This window comes from Paramisgurnus dabryanus, chromosome 15 (assembly GCF_030506205.2).
Source record: "Paramisgurnus dabryanus chromosome 15, PD_genome_1.1, whole genome shotgun sequence".
Taxonomy (NCBI): Eukaryota; Metazoa; Chordata; class Actinopteri; order Cypriniformes; family Cobitidae; genus Paramisgurnus; species Paramisgurnus dabryanus.
Window position 1 is genome coordinate 5,544,744 of NC_133351.1, and position 20,390 is coordinate 5,565,133.

The following is a 20,390-nucleotide window of genomic DNA, read 5'->3' on the forward strand; positions in this document are numbered from 1 at the left end:
CAAAAAAGCAAAAACACACATCTGGTTCTTCCTGTAGGTTCTTTACTGTATTGTTTAATGATTGTCTGGATTATAAAAGAATGTTATCCATTTACAGATGTTAGCTGTGATATTTAGTAACGCAATATCCACAGACTTTGGCTTTAATTTTTTCGTATGACATGTTTTTGTCATGTGTTTCCACAGATGACATTTCACTCAAAATACAAAATATCAACAATAAATTGTTGCTGTTGTAAATAAAAGTCAAAACACAAAAAAAAGTAAATACAAATAATGAATTCATTCATTTATTCATAAACACATAATACGTTTTGCACCCCACAATATGTGACACTGGACCACAAAGCCAGTCATAAGTACCACAAGTAGCAATAGCAAACAATAAATTGTATTTGTATGTGTCAAAATTATAGATTTTTTTATGCAGAAAAATTTTAATTTCCTACAATGTTAATATTTTTGCAGCTGTTTGCCAGTAACTTACTGTAGATTTAAATTAGGGCTGTCAATAGATTAATCACGATTAATCGCATACAAAATAAAAGTTTGTTTTGGCATAATATATGTGTGTCCAATGTGTGTAATTATTTTGTATCTGTACAGTAAATAAACACACATGCATGTATGCATTTAAGAAACATTTATATGTATATATATATATATATATATATATATATATATATATATATATATATATATATATATATATATATATATATTTAATATTATATATAAAAAAATAAAAAAATTACATAAATATTTTTTCTGAAATGCATGTGTGTATTCACATAATAAGTACAGACAATATATAAACAAATATATTATGCAAACACAAACTTTAATTTAATATGCGATTAATAGCGATTAATCTTTTGACAGCCCTAATTTAAATGTATGTTATTTACTGGTAACAGTTTGTTTAAAGATAAATGAACATTAAACATTAACAAGTTTTAATCTTTACAGAATAATAAAACTATAAACTAACAGCATCATCCAAAGCATTCTGGGAACCAAAATCTGAAGGCTAAAAACAGAAAAAGGTTGATGAGGATTTCTGGTTCACAGAATGCTTTGCATCAGGCTGTTATTTTATATTTTTATTCTGGAAAGACAAAGACTTGTTAATGTTTAATGTTCATTTAACTTTAAACAGACTCACTGAAAAAAAAATGATTCATTCAATTTACTCAATTTTTTAAGGTAAGTGGTTGCAATCAATTTATTTAAGCTACATATAAACAAAAGTTTCATTTTATTTTACTATTTTTTTTGTTTTGTTTAAATGTAGCTTAAATAAATTGATTGCAACCACTTACCTTAAAAAATTGAGTAAATTGAATGAATATTTTTTTTCAGTGCTGTTGCTAGTAAATTACATAAATTTAAATCTACTGTAAGTTGCTGCCAAACAGCTGCATAACTACAGCAAATGTTTTACAGTGTACACTAATAAAAAATGATTCATTCAATTTACTCAATTTTTTAAGGTAAGTGGTCGCAATGAATTTATTTAAGCTACATTTAAACAAAAAAATGTGAAATACAAAACAAAACAAAAAACTTTTGTTTAAATGTAGCTTAAATAAATTGATTGCGAACACTTACCTTAAAAAATTGAGTAAATTGAATGAATCATTTTTTTCAGTGTACCATAAATATATATATAAAAAAATTATTTAATAATCAATATTCTGATTTTTGCCACCATACATCAATGGAAAGCTTATTTTTAATCTCTCAGATGACATATATATCTCAATAAATAATTACGCTTTTTGTGGTCCCAGGTCACAACACCGACTACAAGACTTTGGAATGTTCCATTGATTCCATTGAGAATAAGGAATGCTGTGATATCGATTGAGCAAGAACGGATTTAAAAGGTATTCTTAAAATGGCTCATATATCTCCGTAGTAATCAAACCTTGACATTCCCCAAAAAAAGTGTATTTAGGAAAAAATGCATATCTCAGTATTTATCTTGGTGTGTACAGGCACAGGCCTTAAGAGGCCCACGCTAATGAGTAAAGCAGGTGGATGATTTAAAATGTGTTCCACAGCTATTGAAAATCTGCTCAGGGACCCTGGCGTACTGTACATGCACACAGAGATCAATTTCTCAAGCATCATGGCATCTAGAGATCTGTGTGAATCAACATTCCTTCTGCATTGCATAAACACACTGAGCTTTTAACTCGATGTGTGATGGTGTCGGTGTTTAGGTGCCTATTCATTTGGTCCATGTTGCATGTGTCAGACTTTGCAATATTGTGTTGCAATCCTGCGTTCTGTGAAAACAAAAATCTTTGGATGTATATTCTATTGCAAGCGTGCTGTTTGAGGACGTGATGTCATAGTCGTGTTTAGAGAAGTACAATAAACACACCTGCCAGGAAAACACTTTACCCCCTCACACAAGTGTGACCATCAACTTAGGTCAGAGACTACAAACAAACCCCACTGCAAAAATAAACAAGACAGAACATCATGAAGTTGCCAGGATACTGCTGTTTATTGGGCTCCAGTGAGTTTTGTTTTGTTTCATTGCTGAAATAAAGCTATAGTCCAGTCTACTTGTATGTAAAGCACTGTGAATTACTTTTGAATATGAAATGTGCTATATAAATAAACGTGCCTTGATTCGCAAAAAAGATGGATAAGTAACAGACTTATGTTCCAAAGTCTGTTATCGAGCACTTCACAAGCTTTACACCCAAGTTTAGTTCTTATCTAATTTCAAATGCTGTATTTAATTTTCAAAACGCTTTGTAGCTTCTAATCTAGCTCTTTAAAAGATTAAGCATGTCATTCCCGTAGCACCAGTGTCACTTTTTCAACAGGTTTTTTTTAAACACTTATCCCTTCTGCCAAACAAACAGACCCCTGTTGGTTAAGTGCTCATCTGGATGCTTTGAGAAATATTTTAACAGAGTTGCAATGTGTATGCTTTTTGGAGAAATCAAGTAATAAATTACTTATAAATGTCAGATGTTGAACACCACACAAGCTTTAAAGGGACCGTTCACCCAAAAATACAATTCTGTGATGATTTTCTCCTCCTCATGTTGTTCTAAACCTGTATGAGTTTTATTTTATTTAAATGAACACAAAATAAGATATGATTTGATAAATGATGGTCACACAGTTGACAGCACCCATTGAATTTCATATTTGTTTTTTCTTACTATGGAAGTTAATGGTTACAATCAGCTTACCATCATTTATCAAAATATCTGCTTTTGTCTTCATCAGAAAAATGAATTCATACAGGTTTAAAACAACATGATGAGAAAATTATGATTTTTGGGTGAACTATTCCTTTAGGCAAGACAGTCTGACCACTAGGGGGAGATGACAGTGAAACTGCATTACATGCCATATTGCCATTAGCATTTCCATGCTGATGAAAATATGTGGGTTCAAATATTTGATCTCTAAATTCTGTGGAACAAAGTTAGCTTCAACAGTTAAATTGTCCTTCCCACAGTGCATTGTGTTAAGTTTATTTATAATCAAAAGTAAGTCTCTCTTTGAACATTTTGAGGTGCTTTCCCGAACAGGGATTAAACTAATCCTAGACTAAAATAAATGTAAGAGCTGTCCAAACTAAAAACAACTTGCACAGACATCTTACAATACATCAGTGCCCTTTGTTTAGCCTTAAAATGAACACATGTAATGTTTTTAATAAGGCATGTTTGTTAAAACTAGTTATATTTCCTAATTAAACTAAGGCCTAGTCCAGGCTTAAAATAATCCCTGTCCAGGAAACTGCCCCCAAATGATTTATCAGTGTAAGCATCAAGACATGCATGTTCTTATAGGCCAGGCTTAAATGCAACTGTCCGTTTTACACAAGCAATCCCTGATTCATTTTTTTACACAACTTGGGAACCCCTTTAGTAAGAAAATAGTTGAAAACTCCTGAGTCACTACAGTAAGCACAAATCTCAATGGTAAATCAGATCTCCACCTGTACACTTGATCTGACAGACCTCTTCTGGGTCACGCAACATGTAATAAAGGGAAATTCTGGTGTGTTCACTATATAATTGAAGCTCTGTATTGCATTTTGTCATAGAGATGGATGACCAGAGCTCATTCGGGGAGTCATCACACACCTGCTGCAGCCTCCAGAGATGAAGTTGGGTCTCTGGTAAGAACATCGCCCTGGATAGAGTCAGCCAAATGCATAAATGAAGTCAACAGCAATCTCCAAAGACCCTTACTGCAACATTTGTGCTTTAAAATGTATTTAACCCAAAGGCTTTGCAGACAAATAATGACGTAACCCTGGCTTTTAATTTTTTTTATAATTCTTTTTTTTTTGAGGATTTGGGACGACCCTTTAGCAACTTAACCAGGCTCTGGTAGGTCAGATTGGGCAGAAGTTTCAATGTATTGGGGCTGTCAGATAGATTATGGTAATAATTAGCTTCCCATACAATGCTTCAGTTTAATTCTATCCACTGAGAGCCATTAGCAGTCGAGAAAATGCGCACGCATGAGACAGTGAGACGTATTTTACACACCGTACCTGAAAGAGAACAGCGTTCTGGATAGATTACCCATGCTAGATTGTCCTCCTTTACTCAAAGAATCTGTTGTGCTCATCTATTATGAGTTTCCTCTTCACTAATGGCTCGGTTGTAAGTGAATACAGTTTGAATGTCCCCCTGAGAGGCTTTTAAACAAAGGGGAAATGGTTAAAACAAATGTGACCCCTTAGTAGGGGACTGCTGGGAAGCCAATTCAATGTTACCATGAGCATCTGAATACCAGGTCAAGTCGAATAAATGAACACACATTTGTGAAATTGTAAAACTTTTAACATAAAGGATAGGCTACGTAACTTTTTTTTAATAAAAATCAACAAAAATCAGTTACTGAGCAAGTATATAAAAAAAATCGGTGTTTAATCTGTCTTCTTAACTCGATTCGTGATTATTCACTTATAATAATGATTTATATTTGAGCTGCGATTTCGCGGGAAATGTCAGTTTGACGTCATTTGACTTCAATCCACGCGTAGCCTACCTAAAATAATGAATCTTTTTTTTTGCTTTTTTTTGAAACCGCTAACATTTGGAAGCAAAATTATGGACATTTTGAAAAAAGTAATCGAACAACGTGCATTTTGAGTTTTAATTTATTTCTCATAAAAGTAAAAAAGTCAAGAGCAACATTGGAATGATTATTTTTTAAATAATCATAAAAACTCGATCAAACTTAAATAAATAAATAAATACAAATTACATTAACATATAAATAGTGTTCTAGTAAACTGCATGAGTTAAAGGCGGTCTTGTCTACATACAGTAAAGGTAACAAAGTGAACGTGCTCACCAGGCACCTTGCCAGTCTGTACCCTATCGGTTTGCTCTCAAAAGTAAAGCGCATGAAAAACATCTCATGTCTCTCACAGGGACAAGTGCATGTCTTTGTCCTGATGAGACTCGAGCTTCATTGACAACAAACAACACGCGTCTGGATGAGCAAAAGGCAGCCTGATTCTACAAGCCACAACAAATTTGAATATAAAAAGTGTCGTGAGGAGAGCAAGACACGGTGAGAAGTCTGCAGATGCTGAAGAGCTGTGAACCATGGTACCATTGAAGAGGAGCGTGAGAAAGACGAGAGCGCAGCATCTCTCCAGCTTCAGAGCGCTGTTAATCCCACTTTATCCAAGAGAGCCGAGCTGTCAGATCTGGAGTTACACAACACAAAGGAAGAGCAAACATGAGCCTTTAGATACATTTTAATGACCATTTAACAAGTCGCTGGTCTAAGGCTAACAAAGGCACGCGTATTTATTAAAACACTCCCTCTTGAGGAGAGGGAATCTTGGGACTTGGTTAACAGCTCCCTTTCACCTCAGGGAAAATACTTGTGTCTTTTTGAAAACGGGATTCATTGGACAGCTGGGAATAAACTGCACAGTAAACATAAACAAAAGGAACTGTTTAAGCAAAACAACGACTGTTTGAGTGACATAAGCCTCGTTGAGAAGAATTAGCATATTCTCTCCTAATCAACAATTAATATATCTCATATACAGTACCTCACAAATGACGCCAAAAATTATTTTCATCTATATTTTTGTGTCCATTCCGGGAACTTTAAATTAATAGAAGTAGTATTAATCGAAATGAATTGCTGCACAAAATATTTTTTTCTTTTTTCTTAAAATTAACCTATATTAACAAAAGAGAAATTGGACGATAACTGTGTTAGTCATGTTGACTAAACGACCATGTTTATATAATGCATTTTTTTATTGTCATTTTTTATGCTTAATTATTTTGATTAAACCAATTTATATATTGGGGAGACCTAAAACCCATGGTTCAGTTTTTGATTTTGGGTTTGAAAAATGTAACTTTCGATTAGGTCACTATCAAATATTATAAAATTTGCGACATTGGACAAGTTACCAAGACTTGATTTGCCAACGTGTATCCATGCCAGCAGCTGTAATTACACATCCATATAGGCTACTACAAATATTTTTTCCTCAAATTGTACTGCCGAATTAAAATTGTATGCTAAATTAAGATTTTTACTATAGTGCTTTAAAACTTTTGTATAATATATGGTTTACTATTTTCTTACCACTTGTATTCCAGATGGCATTGGTCTGATTCTTATATCCATTTTTCATGCATTCATCGACGTATGACTTTGGGTCACAACCCGACATGAGGATTTCTCTGAGCAGGGCGATGTATGCGATGGCTAGTCTTAACGTGTCTATTTTAGAGAGCCGCTTTTCGTAGGGAAACGTGGGCACGTGGCAGCGCAGCTCCTCAAATGCCGAATTGATGCTCAGCATCCTTTTCCTCTCCCGGATGTTGGCGGCGTGGCGCTGCACCTTGTACGGGTGATGAGGCGTCAAGCGAAGCTGATGCGGTCTGTGCTTGTGGATCTCGTGGGGTTCGTCCACAGAGGAGCTGTCCACTTCAGCACCGGCCTCCAACTGTGAAGACTGCGAGTCCAGGTCTGTGAAGGTCAGCTGTGCCTCGGGGAACACAGCCTGACACCCAAGAGAGGACCATGGGGACAACTGTCCCGTCACCGCGCTGCAGTCAAGCAGCAACGTGTCCAGCTGACCCTGAAACTGAAAATTGGGGTCCATTTGGCCCCAGAAGGCAAAATCTGTCGAAGCATCATGGTCGAAATCAAAAAACAGATCCTCCATTGTCACTAAAGTGTGTCTAGGGTTTGTACTGTAAACTCGGCTGTGACTGTCTTTAAACTGGTCAGCCTTATATTTACGTCCTCTAAAGTGCGTCTTGGGGATTAAATAGCTTCGGGTCTCACTGCAGGGTGCTTGTTTCTATTCAACAGGTTTGAAAAGGAGCTCATTAGGACGCGTGCCTCCTCCTAATGATTCTTTCATTGGCATTTCAAAAGCACTAGACAACATCAGCTGATACTCAGAACACGTGTCCAGTCCAAAATTATCTTAAGCCGTGTCCTTTTCGGTTTAAGCAGCGTACTTACTGCACTAACACTGACTGAAGTATTTGCTCGCATTTAATTGTAAGTTTAGTCGTTTTGGAGCATATGTGTGGTCAAATATGTAACCACCTGTCTCATCCTTTAATTCACGAATTATTAAATCACGAAGAAAAAATATATATTTTTAAGGTCGAAAAATAATAATTTACTTTCAAACTGATTTTAGTTGTACAAAATATATGGTGGTTTGCACCAACTTTTTTTAATGATATATTTATCGTTGTGGTAGCCATGCGTTAGAATAGAAAATCAGCTATTTGCAATTATTATTATTATTATTTATTCATTTATTATTATTATTATTAATCGTTGAAAACAAAGAACCCTAAAATTATTGCATTTTTTCGATACATATTTGGGAACAAGACAAGTTGTCTAAAACATTTGTCAAGAGCTTTGGCTAATTAATAAAACAAACATTTATTTGTAGGTATGTAATGTGACTCACATATACATAAAACTAGTTAAAAGCCAAAACTTTAACGTGGGTTGGAGTCTGTTTTTGTTTTTTGTTTCCATGTCACTGATAGAGAATATTTTCTGCAGGTACTTTACATTTAAAGCAAATCAATCTAATTTATTTACTCTTTACATCAAAATTTAATCTCTTTGCATCTTTATATTTTATATCTTAATTTTTCACATTCTTTCTATTTTTCTAAACAAACATAATATAATATTTTATATTTCATTAAGCCACAGTGAACGTCTGTCAAATAATAATAATAATAATAATAATAATAATGTTTTATAGCTTGCTTCTGCGTGTTTTGATTGGACCAAGCGGGAAGAAGAATATAGTTTTTTCTTCTTTCGATATTTACAGATTATAGGCAAACATATACGTTTTATCTATATTTTGTTTATTGGACACACATTTGAAAAGATACGCTTCATAATAGGCTACACTCTTATGAAAACATTGAATCAAATATTGGATGTAAGTAAGTGGCTAGTGAAGAAAGGCTTGTCAGAACCTTCTGCTCTGCAGACAGCCCTGAAGAATACTGCTGTCAAATGCAGAGACCCAGCTATTCTCCACATCTATACACTCAACTACTAACACTTGGAAAGACCATAGAGAGCTTTAGAGTGCCTATAAATCTACAATCATTTGCACAAAATTGAAATGAAGGCCAACCCAGAATTTAAATCTGTACTGGTTTAATATACTGGATTGGCTCACGTGGCTCGAGTCAGTGCACTTCCGCAAAGACTGAGTACTGAGAACATAAAGCACGAAACCATCTGCTTACCATTAGCCTCTGTTTTTGAAGTCGCCTCATCTTTGGATTTTTTTCTTAGCATGGAAAAAACGTTGTTTTATTTGCAATTAAAAGCAAATTCTTCAGAATAATTAATTATTGTAGTATTTTTTAACTTTAACTGTATTTACTAGTATAACCTGCATTAAATTAAATTCAGTTAAATTAAAGATTAATACCCATAAAGCGTCAATCATTTCGGTGTGCAGGCTACTAGTATCAATATGATAATTTTATAAATAAATATCTTTCGGACTTAAATGAAATAAACCAGGGTAATGTAAGATCATTTAGAACTATTATTTAACCTATTTAAATTCATATGGCACTTAAATTGAGAGTTTTTGCGGAGATTTTTGCAGCAAAAAATTGATTTCGTGGCGTTGTTTTAATTTTGCGACAATTTTTCTCTTTAATTCATCAAAGGAATATTCTGAAATAAATATGAAATTTTATTTGTGACCCTAAGACAAAAATAAAATAAAAAAAGGAAAACATTTTTTTTTCTAATTTTAAAGTTTTTCACTTTATTACTTGTTAGCTGATCGTTACTCGGCTAACAGACGAAACATTAGCAAGCAGCCAGTGTCAACAATCCATCAGTAACAGGAATCAAACAAGTACATCATGTTAAGCTTCATTCCGTTAAAACATAATTTAGTCCTATCCATTAATCTCACACTTTCTCTCGGACACACATTATTTCTTATTTTGCAAAAATACTATATTGCATTTTGAGTGCAGTTTGGACGTTTTTATTTTGATCATCAGACTGGTTAAATTAAGTGTTAAATTGACGTCTACGGGCCAATGATATGGGACACAATTTAACGCAAATCTGTTCCGGCATTTTGAGCAGATTGCCATGGGCATCGGTTTTCAGATTTCTCACACAGTCTGCATTTACACCCAATCTGACGGAAATTCGTGTTATAGTCACGAAATATTTGATTAATGCATTCGTGTTATTGACACGATTTCCGCAGTTTTTGTTTTTTTCGATTTCCGATTTCTATTTATAAATAGTTTTTCACGACTTTTTTATGTGTCATTTTATATTTTGTTATCTCATTGTTTTTTCCTACTTTATTTACCATTGTCGCTTGGGGTTGTTGTTAGAATCACTTTTGTGACATCCTAACCCTAACCCCACACTCTAAAAAAACAAACGGTGCTATATAGCACCAAAACTGTTGATTTGAATCGTAACCATAGAAGAACCGTTTTTAGTGCCATATAGCACCGGTGAAGAACCGGTGAAGCACCTGTGTAGAACCATATAGGGGCCATATAGCACCATATTTGGTTCTACATAGCACTATATGGTTCTACACAGGTGCTTCACCGGTGCTATATGGCACTAAAAACGGTTCTTCTATGATTACGAGCAAAGAACCACTTTTGGTGCTATATAGCACCGTTTGTTTTTAGAGTGCAACTCCAAGCGAGAATAGTTTTAATAGCGAAAGAAAATAACATGTAGAAACCAATGCATAAAATTACATCCTAACGCAAACCCAGAACCTAACCCCAAGCGACAATGACTTAAAAATAGGAAAACACAATGAAAAAATTAAATATAATTACATGATAAAGAAAGTCATGCCACAGACATGAAAAACTATTTATAGAAATTCGTGCTGAGTGACACGAAAAAGACATTGATGAAAAACAGCGAGAAATCGTGTCAATAACATAAATAAATTAATCAAATATTTCATGACTATAACACGACTTGCCCTGGGGTAGGCATTTATCAATTGATTAAGTCTTGTGTGATAAAAATTAGATACTTTACTCTAATTAGATGCACTTTCAGGTGGGCTTTGGCTGAACACGATCTCAGATTTTCCATAGAATTCTATAACATTTTCTAAAAATTGTAAGTTGCTGCAAATTGTGCGCAATTTGCTTTATTTTCCTTTAAATCTTGCTACTGCAAAATCGCAACCAAAATTATACAGGCAAACGATATCATTGGATGCCTTTCAGTGCAATTTTCCAGGATGAATGATAAACCAATCATCCAATCAAAATTCATCCGAATTTAAAGAGCGCATTTAAAATGCTGCAGCGCACGAGCTTAGCATAAAGATGTTGCAACAATTTTACGATAAGATGGTGTGAAATCCAATATAGTTATATGCTAGTTATTGTTTAGTTTAGCCATTTTAAAGGCGGAGTGCACAATGTTTCAAAAACGCTTTGGAAAAGGAGACAGGCGACTACCAAAACACACTTGTAGCCAATCAGCAGTAAGGGGCGTGTCTACTAACCGACAACCTTGCCGGGGTTGCGTATGTGTGGGGCGGGTCTTTTAAACGAAGGTCCAGATTCTATTGGGGTAGGGGCGTGTTTGTTTAGGTGATTTCAAATATCAACATTGGCTTTCAAACATTGTGCACTCCGCCTTAAAATCAATCATTCAGTATTCGGTTTTCTTGGTTTTTTTTCAATGTTTATGTTAATTGTAGTAATGCTGATTTAGCAGCAACATTACAGTTAACAAAATAGTAAAATATACAAATACACACATTGTTCAGAGACATCACTGAAAACTAAAACTTTTGCCTCTTCTCTTTTTGGAGACCAAACAATGAGCAAGCCTCCCTATGCCTCTGAATGCTGACCCATTGTATCCTCTTTTATGCAGATTGAAAATATGCCATATATGCCTAGATGAAGAATGTATGTAGTCCCAGTATGTGTTTGTGTTAAAATGTTTAGTTACCTTACCAGATAGCAACTGTTAAACTATGCTGAAATAATGGCCTTCCACGGCAAAAACCCAAAACCACAGAATGCAATCCTTCAGATCTGATAACACCTCCAAAATAACAGCTTCAATCAGATGTCAGACATGCTCTGCTGTGTTTAAAGGACATTAGATGATCATGTCTGTTGATTGTTCCACACTGTTTACCTCTACACAATTTTGTACAATTAGTTTTATCAATACAGAGTAATTGTATGCTTTTGAACTTTCCTCTAGGGATGACTGAGGCCACAGTCAACTTGGATTAGTGCAATGTTTTTGTTTACTCTTTAAATTTACAGTTTTTGTTTTGATTGTATTGCTTGGAAGTATTGGGCCATTATAAGTATGCATTGTAAACATTGAGATACAGTCATCTTGTAATCTCTGCTTGCTAATAAGCCATAGTGTTTGGATATTGCGGCAAGCTACACGGACCATAACAAGTTATTGTGAATTTGTCTACACAATTCTCTGGTCTGGTGAACATGTATTCCAACGGTTTATAAAATAGTGTGAAGCAAGAGTAAAATACAAATTATGCTGTTGTAGTGGTGGGCGTACCCGCCTTACATTTAATAGTCATGACCTTCCAAAACGAATTGTTGTCCACTTTCCACATAGAATGACGTCAATGTGTTGGTAATGCTAACAGACTTAACATGATTTCTACAGGATATTACCAAACTTTGCAGCATAAACAGCCAATAGTGAACTTTAAAGCTTTTAGACAAAAGCCTTAAGAATGTTTTTAAAGGACACAAAATGAACAATAGCAGTCATGTGTTCAAACTTGTGACTCATTGTGTGTGTTTTCAATTAGTTTGGATTTTGTATTGCATTTGCTGGAGAATCCAGCATAAGAATGTAATTCATTCCGTCTCATTGTCTCGCATAGCATTAGCAGCGTTAACTAGTTGATTGCCCAAGTCATTTGTTTGTGCTACATGTGTCTGTTTGGCCTGTTGGATCAGTGCCTTGTTCTGCGCAAATAAACAAAATGTCTAAACAATCAGAGCCCCCCTTAAGTTCCAGGTGCACATTTCAGTCGGTAATTGGGTACAGGGCGAGAGAGGAAATCAAAAGTGTGGAGAGTTTTAGAAGAGTTTGCCTTCACAAAGCATCACAGGCGCCTGCAGGATTTTTGGTGAAAGCACAAAAATCAAACCAAAAATAACTTGCTTTGATGTGACAGTCAGAAGTTTTATATATATTTTTAGACAGACAAAAACAGAAACAGGTGTCCATTAACTGTAGGCACAACACAACCAGTCTGAACGATTATGATAGGAACGATGCACCGTAGCAATGCATCTAGTATGCACGCACCTCTCGATCTCTAACCTTATAGTCAAGCCCTAAAAAAAAACCACGAAGAATTATACAGCAACAACGATAAGTAAGCAGTCAATGCAAGAAATTAAGTATGAAGTGGTGAAAGGATCCGGCGTCTATTTTTATACAGGGTAGCCGGTGAACACACTCTTCCTCTCATTAAAACTGTGGGACACTTTCCCCACCTTTTCCGGCCCTTTCCATCGCTCAGCCCCGTCTGGAAAAGGCATCAGGCTCATAAAATGTTCTTGCACAAACAGTCCTCCTGTGCATTGAACAGAGGATAGATAGCAAAGCATCCGTCACCATCTTAACAATCCACATACAATATGACAACCTCTCGGGTCTGTGTATCACATTCACACTGCCAAACTCTGTTTACAAACCAGTAATTCTCCCAAAGTCTATTAGTTTTTATCCAAAGCTAATAACAAATGAGAAGTGAGTTCTTCTCTTTATCTCTCACCCCTCTCTCTAATTGTTCCAGAGGATCTCAATTTTTGTAGTTGAGCTTTTGAACAACCTCGTGGGTTCAGGGGGTCAAAGCTCTCTGGTTGTTGAGTATGTGTCGCTGAAGAAAGAAACTGACCAGACATTGAGCTTTTTCCCCTTGTGCCAAAGGGCTGAGATCTTGCTGACATGTCATATGTGAATGGTTAGATCCCTTTATTTTTATCACTCAATAGGATAAAGACCAAATGAGTTTTGGCCACAGGTGCAGCCAATATTCTGGTTGGATCTTGAGCAGGTCTCAGAAGTCACCGGATTAATAATAAAGGGAAAATGTTAGTGCTATAAAGAATGTGTTGAGTTTGTTTCAAGTTTTGAGAAGACACTCTGCCATTTTGAGCTTTCCTAAAAGACAAATCTTAAAACAAAGGAACTTTGGGAATGACATACATAGATAAAACCTTTTAGGGTGGTTTCCCGGACAGGGATTAGCTTAAAGGGACACTTCACCCTTTGCATTAAGCTTTGTATAGTTAGAACCCCAGTCATGTTTTTGGATGGTCGTGCATCATTTCCTCAGTTGCCGCTGAGACAGGAGAAATACAGATTTCAGTGATGCACTTCCTTCTTTCAATGATGTAAAAATCATAATTTTGCATCATTGAAAGAAGGAAGTGCAATATCTTTGTTGAGGGGGTGAGACTACAAACACCCATTTTCTCGGTCAAATAGGCACCAAATTCTAAATGTATGTTACATTTTGACTACAAATATGACACACTTTCAATAAAGACTAATGTTTCTACGGGTGAAATGCTCCTTTAAACCAGGACTAGGCCTTAGTTTAATTAGGAAATATAACTAGTTTTTACAAACATGCCTTACTAAAACATTACTTGTTTGCATTTTGGGGCAAAACAAAGGGCACTGATGTATTTTAAGATACGTCAGTGCAAGTAGTTTTCAGTTTGGACAGCTCTTACATTTATTTTAGTCTAGGACTATAGTCTAATCCCTGTCCGGGAAACCGCCCATTTGATGTTTATCATTAAGACCAGACTAAGGGGCTGTCCACACGGAGACGCGTATCACTGTATACGTATAAATTTGTTATCGTATTGGCGTTTCATCCACACGGATCCGGCGTTTTGGGAGACTGAATCCGCTATTTTTTGAAACCGGGTCCTAAAGTGGATAAATCTGAAACCGACACCCTTGCGGTTTCGTCTGTACAGCCAATCCGTATATTTTGTGAAGCGAAAACGTCATCACATCACGTGTCCGAAGCGTCACACGTAACAGCAACAACAATAACGGCGGACTACGTGATTGTGTTCGTGCTACAGAAGCTACTAAAGCCTACTAGCTTTATTACAGCTAAATCTATTGCTTCTATGCAATTGTGGTGACCAACAAGCGATAATGGACAACACCATACGTTGGTTATGCGCATGCTCAAAGTCTTCTTCTCCGTGTATTGTGCATATCTGTGGCAGAATTACAGCGCCCCATACTGGTCCGGCATATATACTACACCGCTTTCAGTCGGTTTCGTGTCTACGGATTATTTTTTTAGAGCAAGGAAAAAAATGATCAGATAGGGAATGCACCGGCTTCGTGTGGACATAGCCTAAGACTAGTCTGTGCCAAAAAAAGCTCCAGATCTTTTCAGCCTGATCTCATGAGAATTCGTATATATTTTTTATGAGTTGGCTAATTCATACGAAGTTAATCGTGCCACAACATATGATATTCATGAAAAAAACAACTGCGAAACCAACCTCCGCCCCTAACCCCAACGTCAAGAGGTGAAGGCAAATCGTACAAAAACTTACGAATGTGGTCGTATGAATTAGCCAACTCGTAAAATATTTTTGAATTTCGTGGGATCAGGCTGAAACGATCTGGAGATTTTTTTTGGCCATTTGATAGTAATTTTTTTAGATTTAAAGAAAGCTAGAACCAGAAGTGCCAACGCTATCCCATGGCAATTAGCAGTGTTGGGGAAAGTGCCTTTTAAAAGTAATGCATTACAATATTAAGTTACTCCCTAAAAAAGTAACTAATTGCATTACTTCGTTACTTTTCATGGAAAGTAATACTTACGTTACTTTTTGTTACTTCGCTGAGGCTTGATCTCTTTCAGGCCTTGCAGGTGTTTTTTGACTGAGAAGTTCTGCATTCAGAAATTGCATATTTCCATCGCAAAAATGTCAAGCTCTGGCCTGCCATCTCCGTTTCTGACTTAAATTTTTCTCGCTTAGGTTCGCACGCATAGAGTTCTTAATTTAACATGACTACGTTCAGTTTAATTTTGTACATTATTATTTTTTAAATAGAATTAATTAATTTGAAAAGTAACTCACATTACTTTTTTTAAAAAGTAGCTGAAATATTCATGTGTACATTTTAAAATGAATGCGTTACTGTAGAAAAGTAATATTATTACGTAATTATTACGTTACTTGTAATGGGTTACCCCCAACACTGGCAATTAGTCTGTATTTTATGAGGTGGAAAATTTGTATTAATTCATACGATCACATTAATAGATTTTTATATGATTTCCTTTTGCCCCTGTGATGTTTAGATTAGGGATGGGGTTTTATTATTGATAATCGTATGTTTTTGTACAATTCACTTTGTACGAATTAAAGGCGACATTTCACAAGACTTTTTTAAGATGTCAAATAAATCTTCCGTGTCCCCAGAGTAAGTATGTTAAAGGGACACAAGGCAGCATTTTTATGTTAATAAATCATCTTCGTAAGTCGGTATATGGTTAAATGACTCATTACATGACGAATGAAGACTCTCTCGCCCGCCCCTACCGTCTGTAGGAAGAATACCCCACCTGCAAGTTCGCTGTATCCGATGTCCGGTGTCCTTCAGTCTCGTATAGTCTTAGATATAGAACGCATTTACTCCCAGACACTAGGGGGAGCTAGTAGAGAAATAATACTCAGACTTGCCTTGTGTGCCTTTAATTCTAGCTCAGAATATCATATAGATCATTTATTATATCATGTTAAAATTGCCACTTTGTAGGTGTGAGCCAAATGAGCTGATCACTTTTTTTTATCACTTAATGACAGTGCTGTGGTTGGATAGTGCCGATTAAGGGGCGGTATTATCCCCTTCTGACATCACAGGGAGAGCCATATTTTAATGACCTATTTTTTCACATGCTTTCAAAGAATGGTTTACCAAAACTAAGCTAATGTGTTCATCTTTTTCACATTTTCTAGGTTGATTCAAGCACTGGGGACCCAATTATAGCACTTAAACATGGAAAAAGTCAGATTTTCGTGATATGGAATTAGCCAACTTGTAAAATACATATAAAATTCTCGTGAGATCAGGCTGGAAGCAAACATGAACTGCACTACTTACATTTTGACAAGTAATTGTGTGTGAAATCAGATTTGTGCTTCAGTCCTAGATCTCACTCACATGGACAAATAATATTTGGCAGTCGTGTGAAAACCACAGAGGATGAGAGCAAAATAACTGCACCACATTCTCAGAGCCTTAGTATCTGAATGAAGAAGCATTAATAAAATGACTAAGACTGTGAAGTACTGCTTATATGATCCCAAACACCGTGATTAAATGACTCATTTCAGTGTTTAAATTGTTTGCTTCGTTCTCATGAATAATCATTGTATGAGTAAAAAACCCTGTGCGAGTCATCTCACAGCTTGAAGGCAACTATTTTTGTTTGTCATTTTTTTCAGGCGAAGCACAAAAACATAAGCAACAAAGTTACATTATGATTGACTCAGAACACTAAAAACATGCTGTTTCTAAAATAAAACTGATAAATGGTACACTATAAAATGTGGGTCTGGCTCTTATTTAGATAGTTTTCAAGTTGGTTATTTATTTGTTTTATTTAATACATATATTATAGGTTCATTTAGGGGTAAAATACACAAAACCATGCAACAAATATAATCAACTCTCGTCCCAGGGTATGTTTTAAAAACTCTTGAGGTTATGGAGTTATGTATCAGCTGTTGGAAGATCTTTATAAAACAGAAAGAGGACATATATCTAAAAAACTAACCACTGCTCTTCTGACTTTAACACAGATGCCAACTACTGCATTCAATTCTGGCATGTCTTAAATTAGTTTGCAGTACACTTTTAAAAGGACACCAGTTTTTGAAAATATGCTCATTTTCCAGCTCCCCTAATGTTAAACATTTTTACCATTTTGGAATCCATTCAGCTGATCTCCAGGTCTGGTGGTACCACTTTTAGCATAGCTTAGCATAATCCATTGAATCTGATTAGACCATTAGCATTACGCTAAAAAGTAACCAAAGAGTTTCGATTTCCTATTTAAAACTTTACTCTTCTGTAGTTACATCGTGTACTAAGACCGACAGAAAATTAAAAGTTGCGATTTTCTAGGCAGATATGCTAGGAACTATACTCTCATTCTGGCGTAATAATCAAGGACTTTGCGGACATGGCTGCAGGAGGCGCAATGATATTACGCAGCAGCCGAAAGTAGTCCCCTTGGTTACTTTCAATAGCAGGGGACTATTTATCGGGCTCTGTGTAATATCATTGCATCTCCTGCAGCCATGTTATGTCAGCAAAGTTCTTGATTATAACGGCAGACTAAAATATAGAACCTAGCCATTTCTGCCTAGAAAATTTGTAATTTTCCATCGGTCTAAGTACACGATGTAACTACAGAAGAGTCAAGTTTCTAAAGGAGCTGGAAAATGAGCATATTTTCAAAAAAAAGTGGAGTGTTCCTTTAAAAATTAAGGCGCTTCACGATGCCATAGTAGAACCATTTTTGACTGAATGGTTCCATAAAGAACTTCTAACATCTGAAGAACCTTTCTGTTTCTTTGTAGTGGATACAGATTCTTCAGATTATAAAAAGATATGAAAAAAAGAAGGTTCTTCTACACTCTAAAAACAAACGGTGCTATATAGCACCAAAAGTGGTTCTTTGCTCGTAATCATAGAAGAACCGTTTTTAGTGCCATATAGCACCGGTGAAGCACCGGTGAAGCACCTGTGTAGAACCATATAGTGCTATGTAGAACCAAATGTGGTGCTATAGTGGTGCTATATGGCCCCTATATGGTTCTACACAGGAGCTTCACCGGTGCTATATGGCACTAAAAACGGATGTATAATTTTTTTCTTAAGGCCTAAAACGATGCCCTTAAAACATACCTAGATCTATAATGAAGAAGATTCTTGCAGCATTTAATGTATGAATAATTCAGCTCAGAGGAAAAGAAGCCACTTTTTTAAATGTGCGCCAAGCAGACATCTGAGAGCAATTTGGAGGTCTGCATGGTTTCAGTGGAAAGGATAACTGGAGGAAGTGGCAGATCTTAGAGTGGGGTCTAGAACACACAAGGCACTGTGCCAGCGTGTTTACACTGCCATGCCTGAGATAAGGGAAAGCATTTGCCTTAAAGCAACAAATGCAGTAAGGCAAAAAATACGACAAACATCAACATGTCAGAGTGTCAACCTTACAGAATTTCTGGAACTGTTCTGCAAGAAATTAAGTTGCACATAAAGGAGGAAATGATTTGAGCTGTGCAACCTTTTTGGGCACAAAGAAATGAGATAGATGTCAAATTAAAGGTGTTTTTTTACGATTCACCTAAAATTATAAGGAAACATTTATAACCCAAGGGATTTTTTACATTTCCCAAAAGCAGCCAAAGCAGACTGATCTCACAGAAAGTCTTGTTATAGTCACGCAAAATTGTATTAATTTATTTCGTGTCCATGGCACAAAATTCAGCTTTTTTTCGTGCCTTGAGCATGGATGTCTTTTTCGTGACACTTACACACATTTCTATAAATAATTTCTCGTGTCTGTGGCACAACTTTCTTTTTCGTTTCATTTTATGTACTGTTTTCTCATAGTTTTTTTTCTTACCATTGTCACTTGGGGTTGGGGTTAGAATCACTTTCTGTTAGGGCTGTCATGATAATAAAATTCGGCTGATGGTCTAATAAATTGTGATGATTATTTAAATGAAATATTTTGCAAGGTTTAGCAGGCAGTAAATATTAATACACATAAAACATTTTTAAAAGTAATTATTTAATGCATATATCTTTGCTGCAAAAAAATTTATTCCTTCCAGATCCTTAACAATAGCATCCTTCCCTTCCCTAAATTTGGAATTGCTGTTTTGGAAATTTATGTTTTACCTGACAGTTCATACTACTAATCAAAGTTTTGCAATATTTCTTTAAATGCTGTTTTTCCACTGTATTAAATGGCTTTGCAATGTATACACTTTAAGTTAAGGAGGCCATCTGATACTGTCTCGTTTATACAGGCGCTGCAGCTCCCCCTTGTGTTTTTTAAAGAGATGTGCAATCATTGCGGTGATCTGAAAACATCGCGATGAGGTCAAACAATCGTGATGAGACAATTATTTAACCATTGTGACAGTCCTACTTTCTGTTACATGTTAGGACATCCTAACCCAAACCCCAACTCTGAGCCCAACACCATGTGAGAATAGTTTTAAAAGCGGAAGAAAATCATGTAGAAACCAATACATAAAAGTAGATCCTACTGACATGAAAAAGAAAGTTGTGCCACGGACACGAGAAACTATTTATAGAAATTCATGCTGGTGTCACGAAAAAGACATTCATGCTCAAGGCATGAAAAAGCTGAATTTCGTGCCATGGACACAAAAAAATTATTTATATAAAGAACAACTAACCTTACTTTCCCATGAACTACATAAAAATAAATTAAACACAATCATTATCACAAAATTGCACACTTGATCTCAATGTTAAACCAGACTACTATATAGTTCACTTCCTTGATTGGTTCAATAATTTTCGTTCAAATACTATTCACCACACAGACAATTTTCTGCGAGACTCTAACAGAAGGTGAACAACTGTAATTACAGGTCACAGTACTTTCATTTAACTGTGTTGTATGACCAACTACAAGCAATGCTAAATATACTTCTGTTAGATCAATGCAGTAGAATCCAACAACTCTGACAGATTGCAACCAAAGTTGTGTTTCATGT

The 20,390-nt window shown here is 35.6% G+C and overlaps 1 protein-coding gene and 1 long non-coding RNA gene across 2 annotated transcripts; one reads left to right on the forward strand and one right to left on the reverse strand.

Annotated features, from left to right (window-relative positions):
- The first annotated feature begins 1,792 nt into the window (after positions 1-1,792).
- LOC135733540 (uncharacterized) lies at positions 1,793-17,133 on the forward strand. Its single transcript, XR_010526972.2, has 3 exons — positions 1,793-2,530; positions 4,088-4,162; positions 16,581-17,133. It is a non-coding gene; the product is annotated as an uncharacterized lncRNA (long non-coding RNA).
- Positions 5,179-7,627, reverse strand: LOC141280839 (uncharacterized). Its single transcript, XM_073811953.1, has 2 exons — positions 6,619-7,627; positions 5,179-5,713 (listed from the first exon to the last, which is right to left on the reverse strand). The coding sequence occupies exons 1-2, from the start codon at positions 7,202-7,204 to the stop codon at positions 5,676-5,678; spliced, it is 624 nt and encodes a 207-aa protein (XP_073668054.1). The 5' UTR covers positions 7,205-7,627; the 3' UTR covers positions 5,179-5,675.
- Positions 17,134-20,390: the final 3,257 nt, after the last annotated feature.

What these genes read in the sequence shown, in the direction of transcription:
- LOC141280839 (XM_073811953.1), bottom strand. Translation starts at nt 7,204, where the DNA reads ATGGAGGATCTGTTTTTTGATTTCGACCATGATGCTTCGACAGATTTT. An exon ending in TGCCATCTGGAATACAAGTG is followed by an intron (nt 5,714 to 6,618) that starts GTAAGAAAATAG and finishes GTGTAACTCCAG; the next exon opens with ATCTGACAGCTCGGCTCTCT.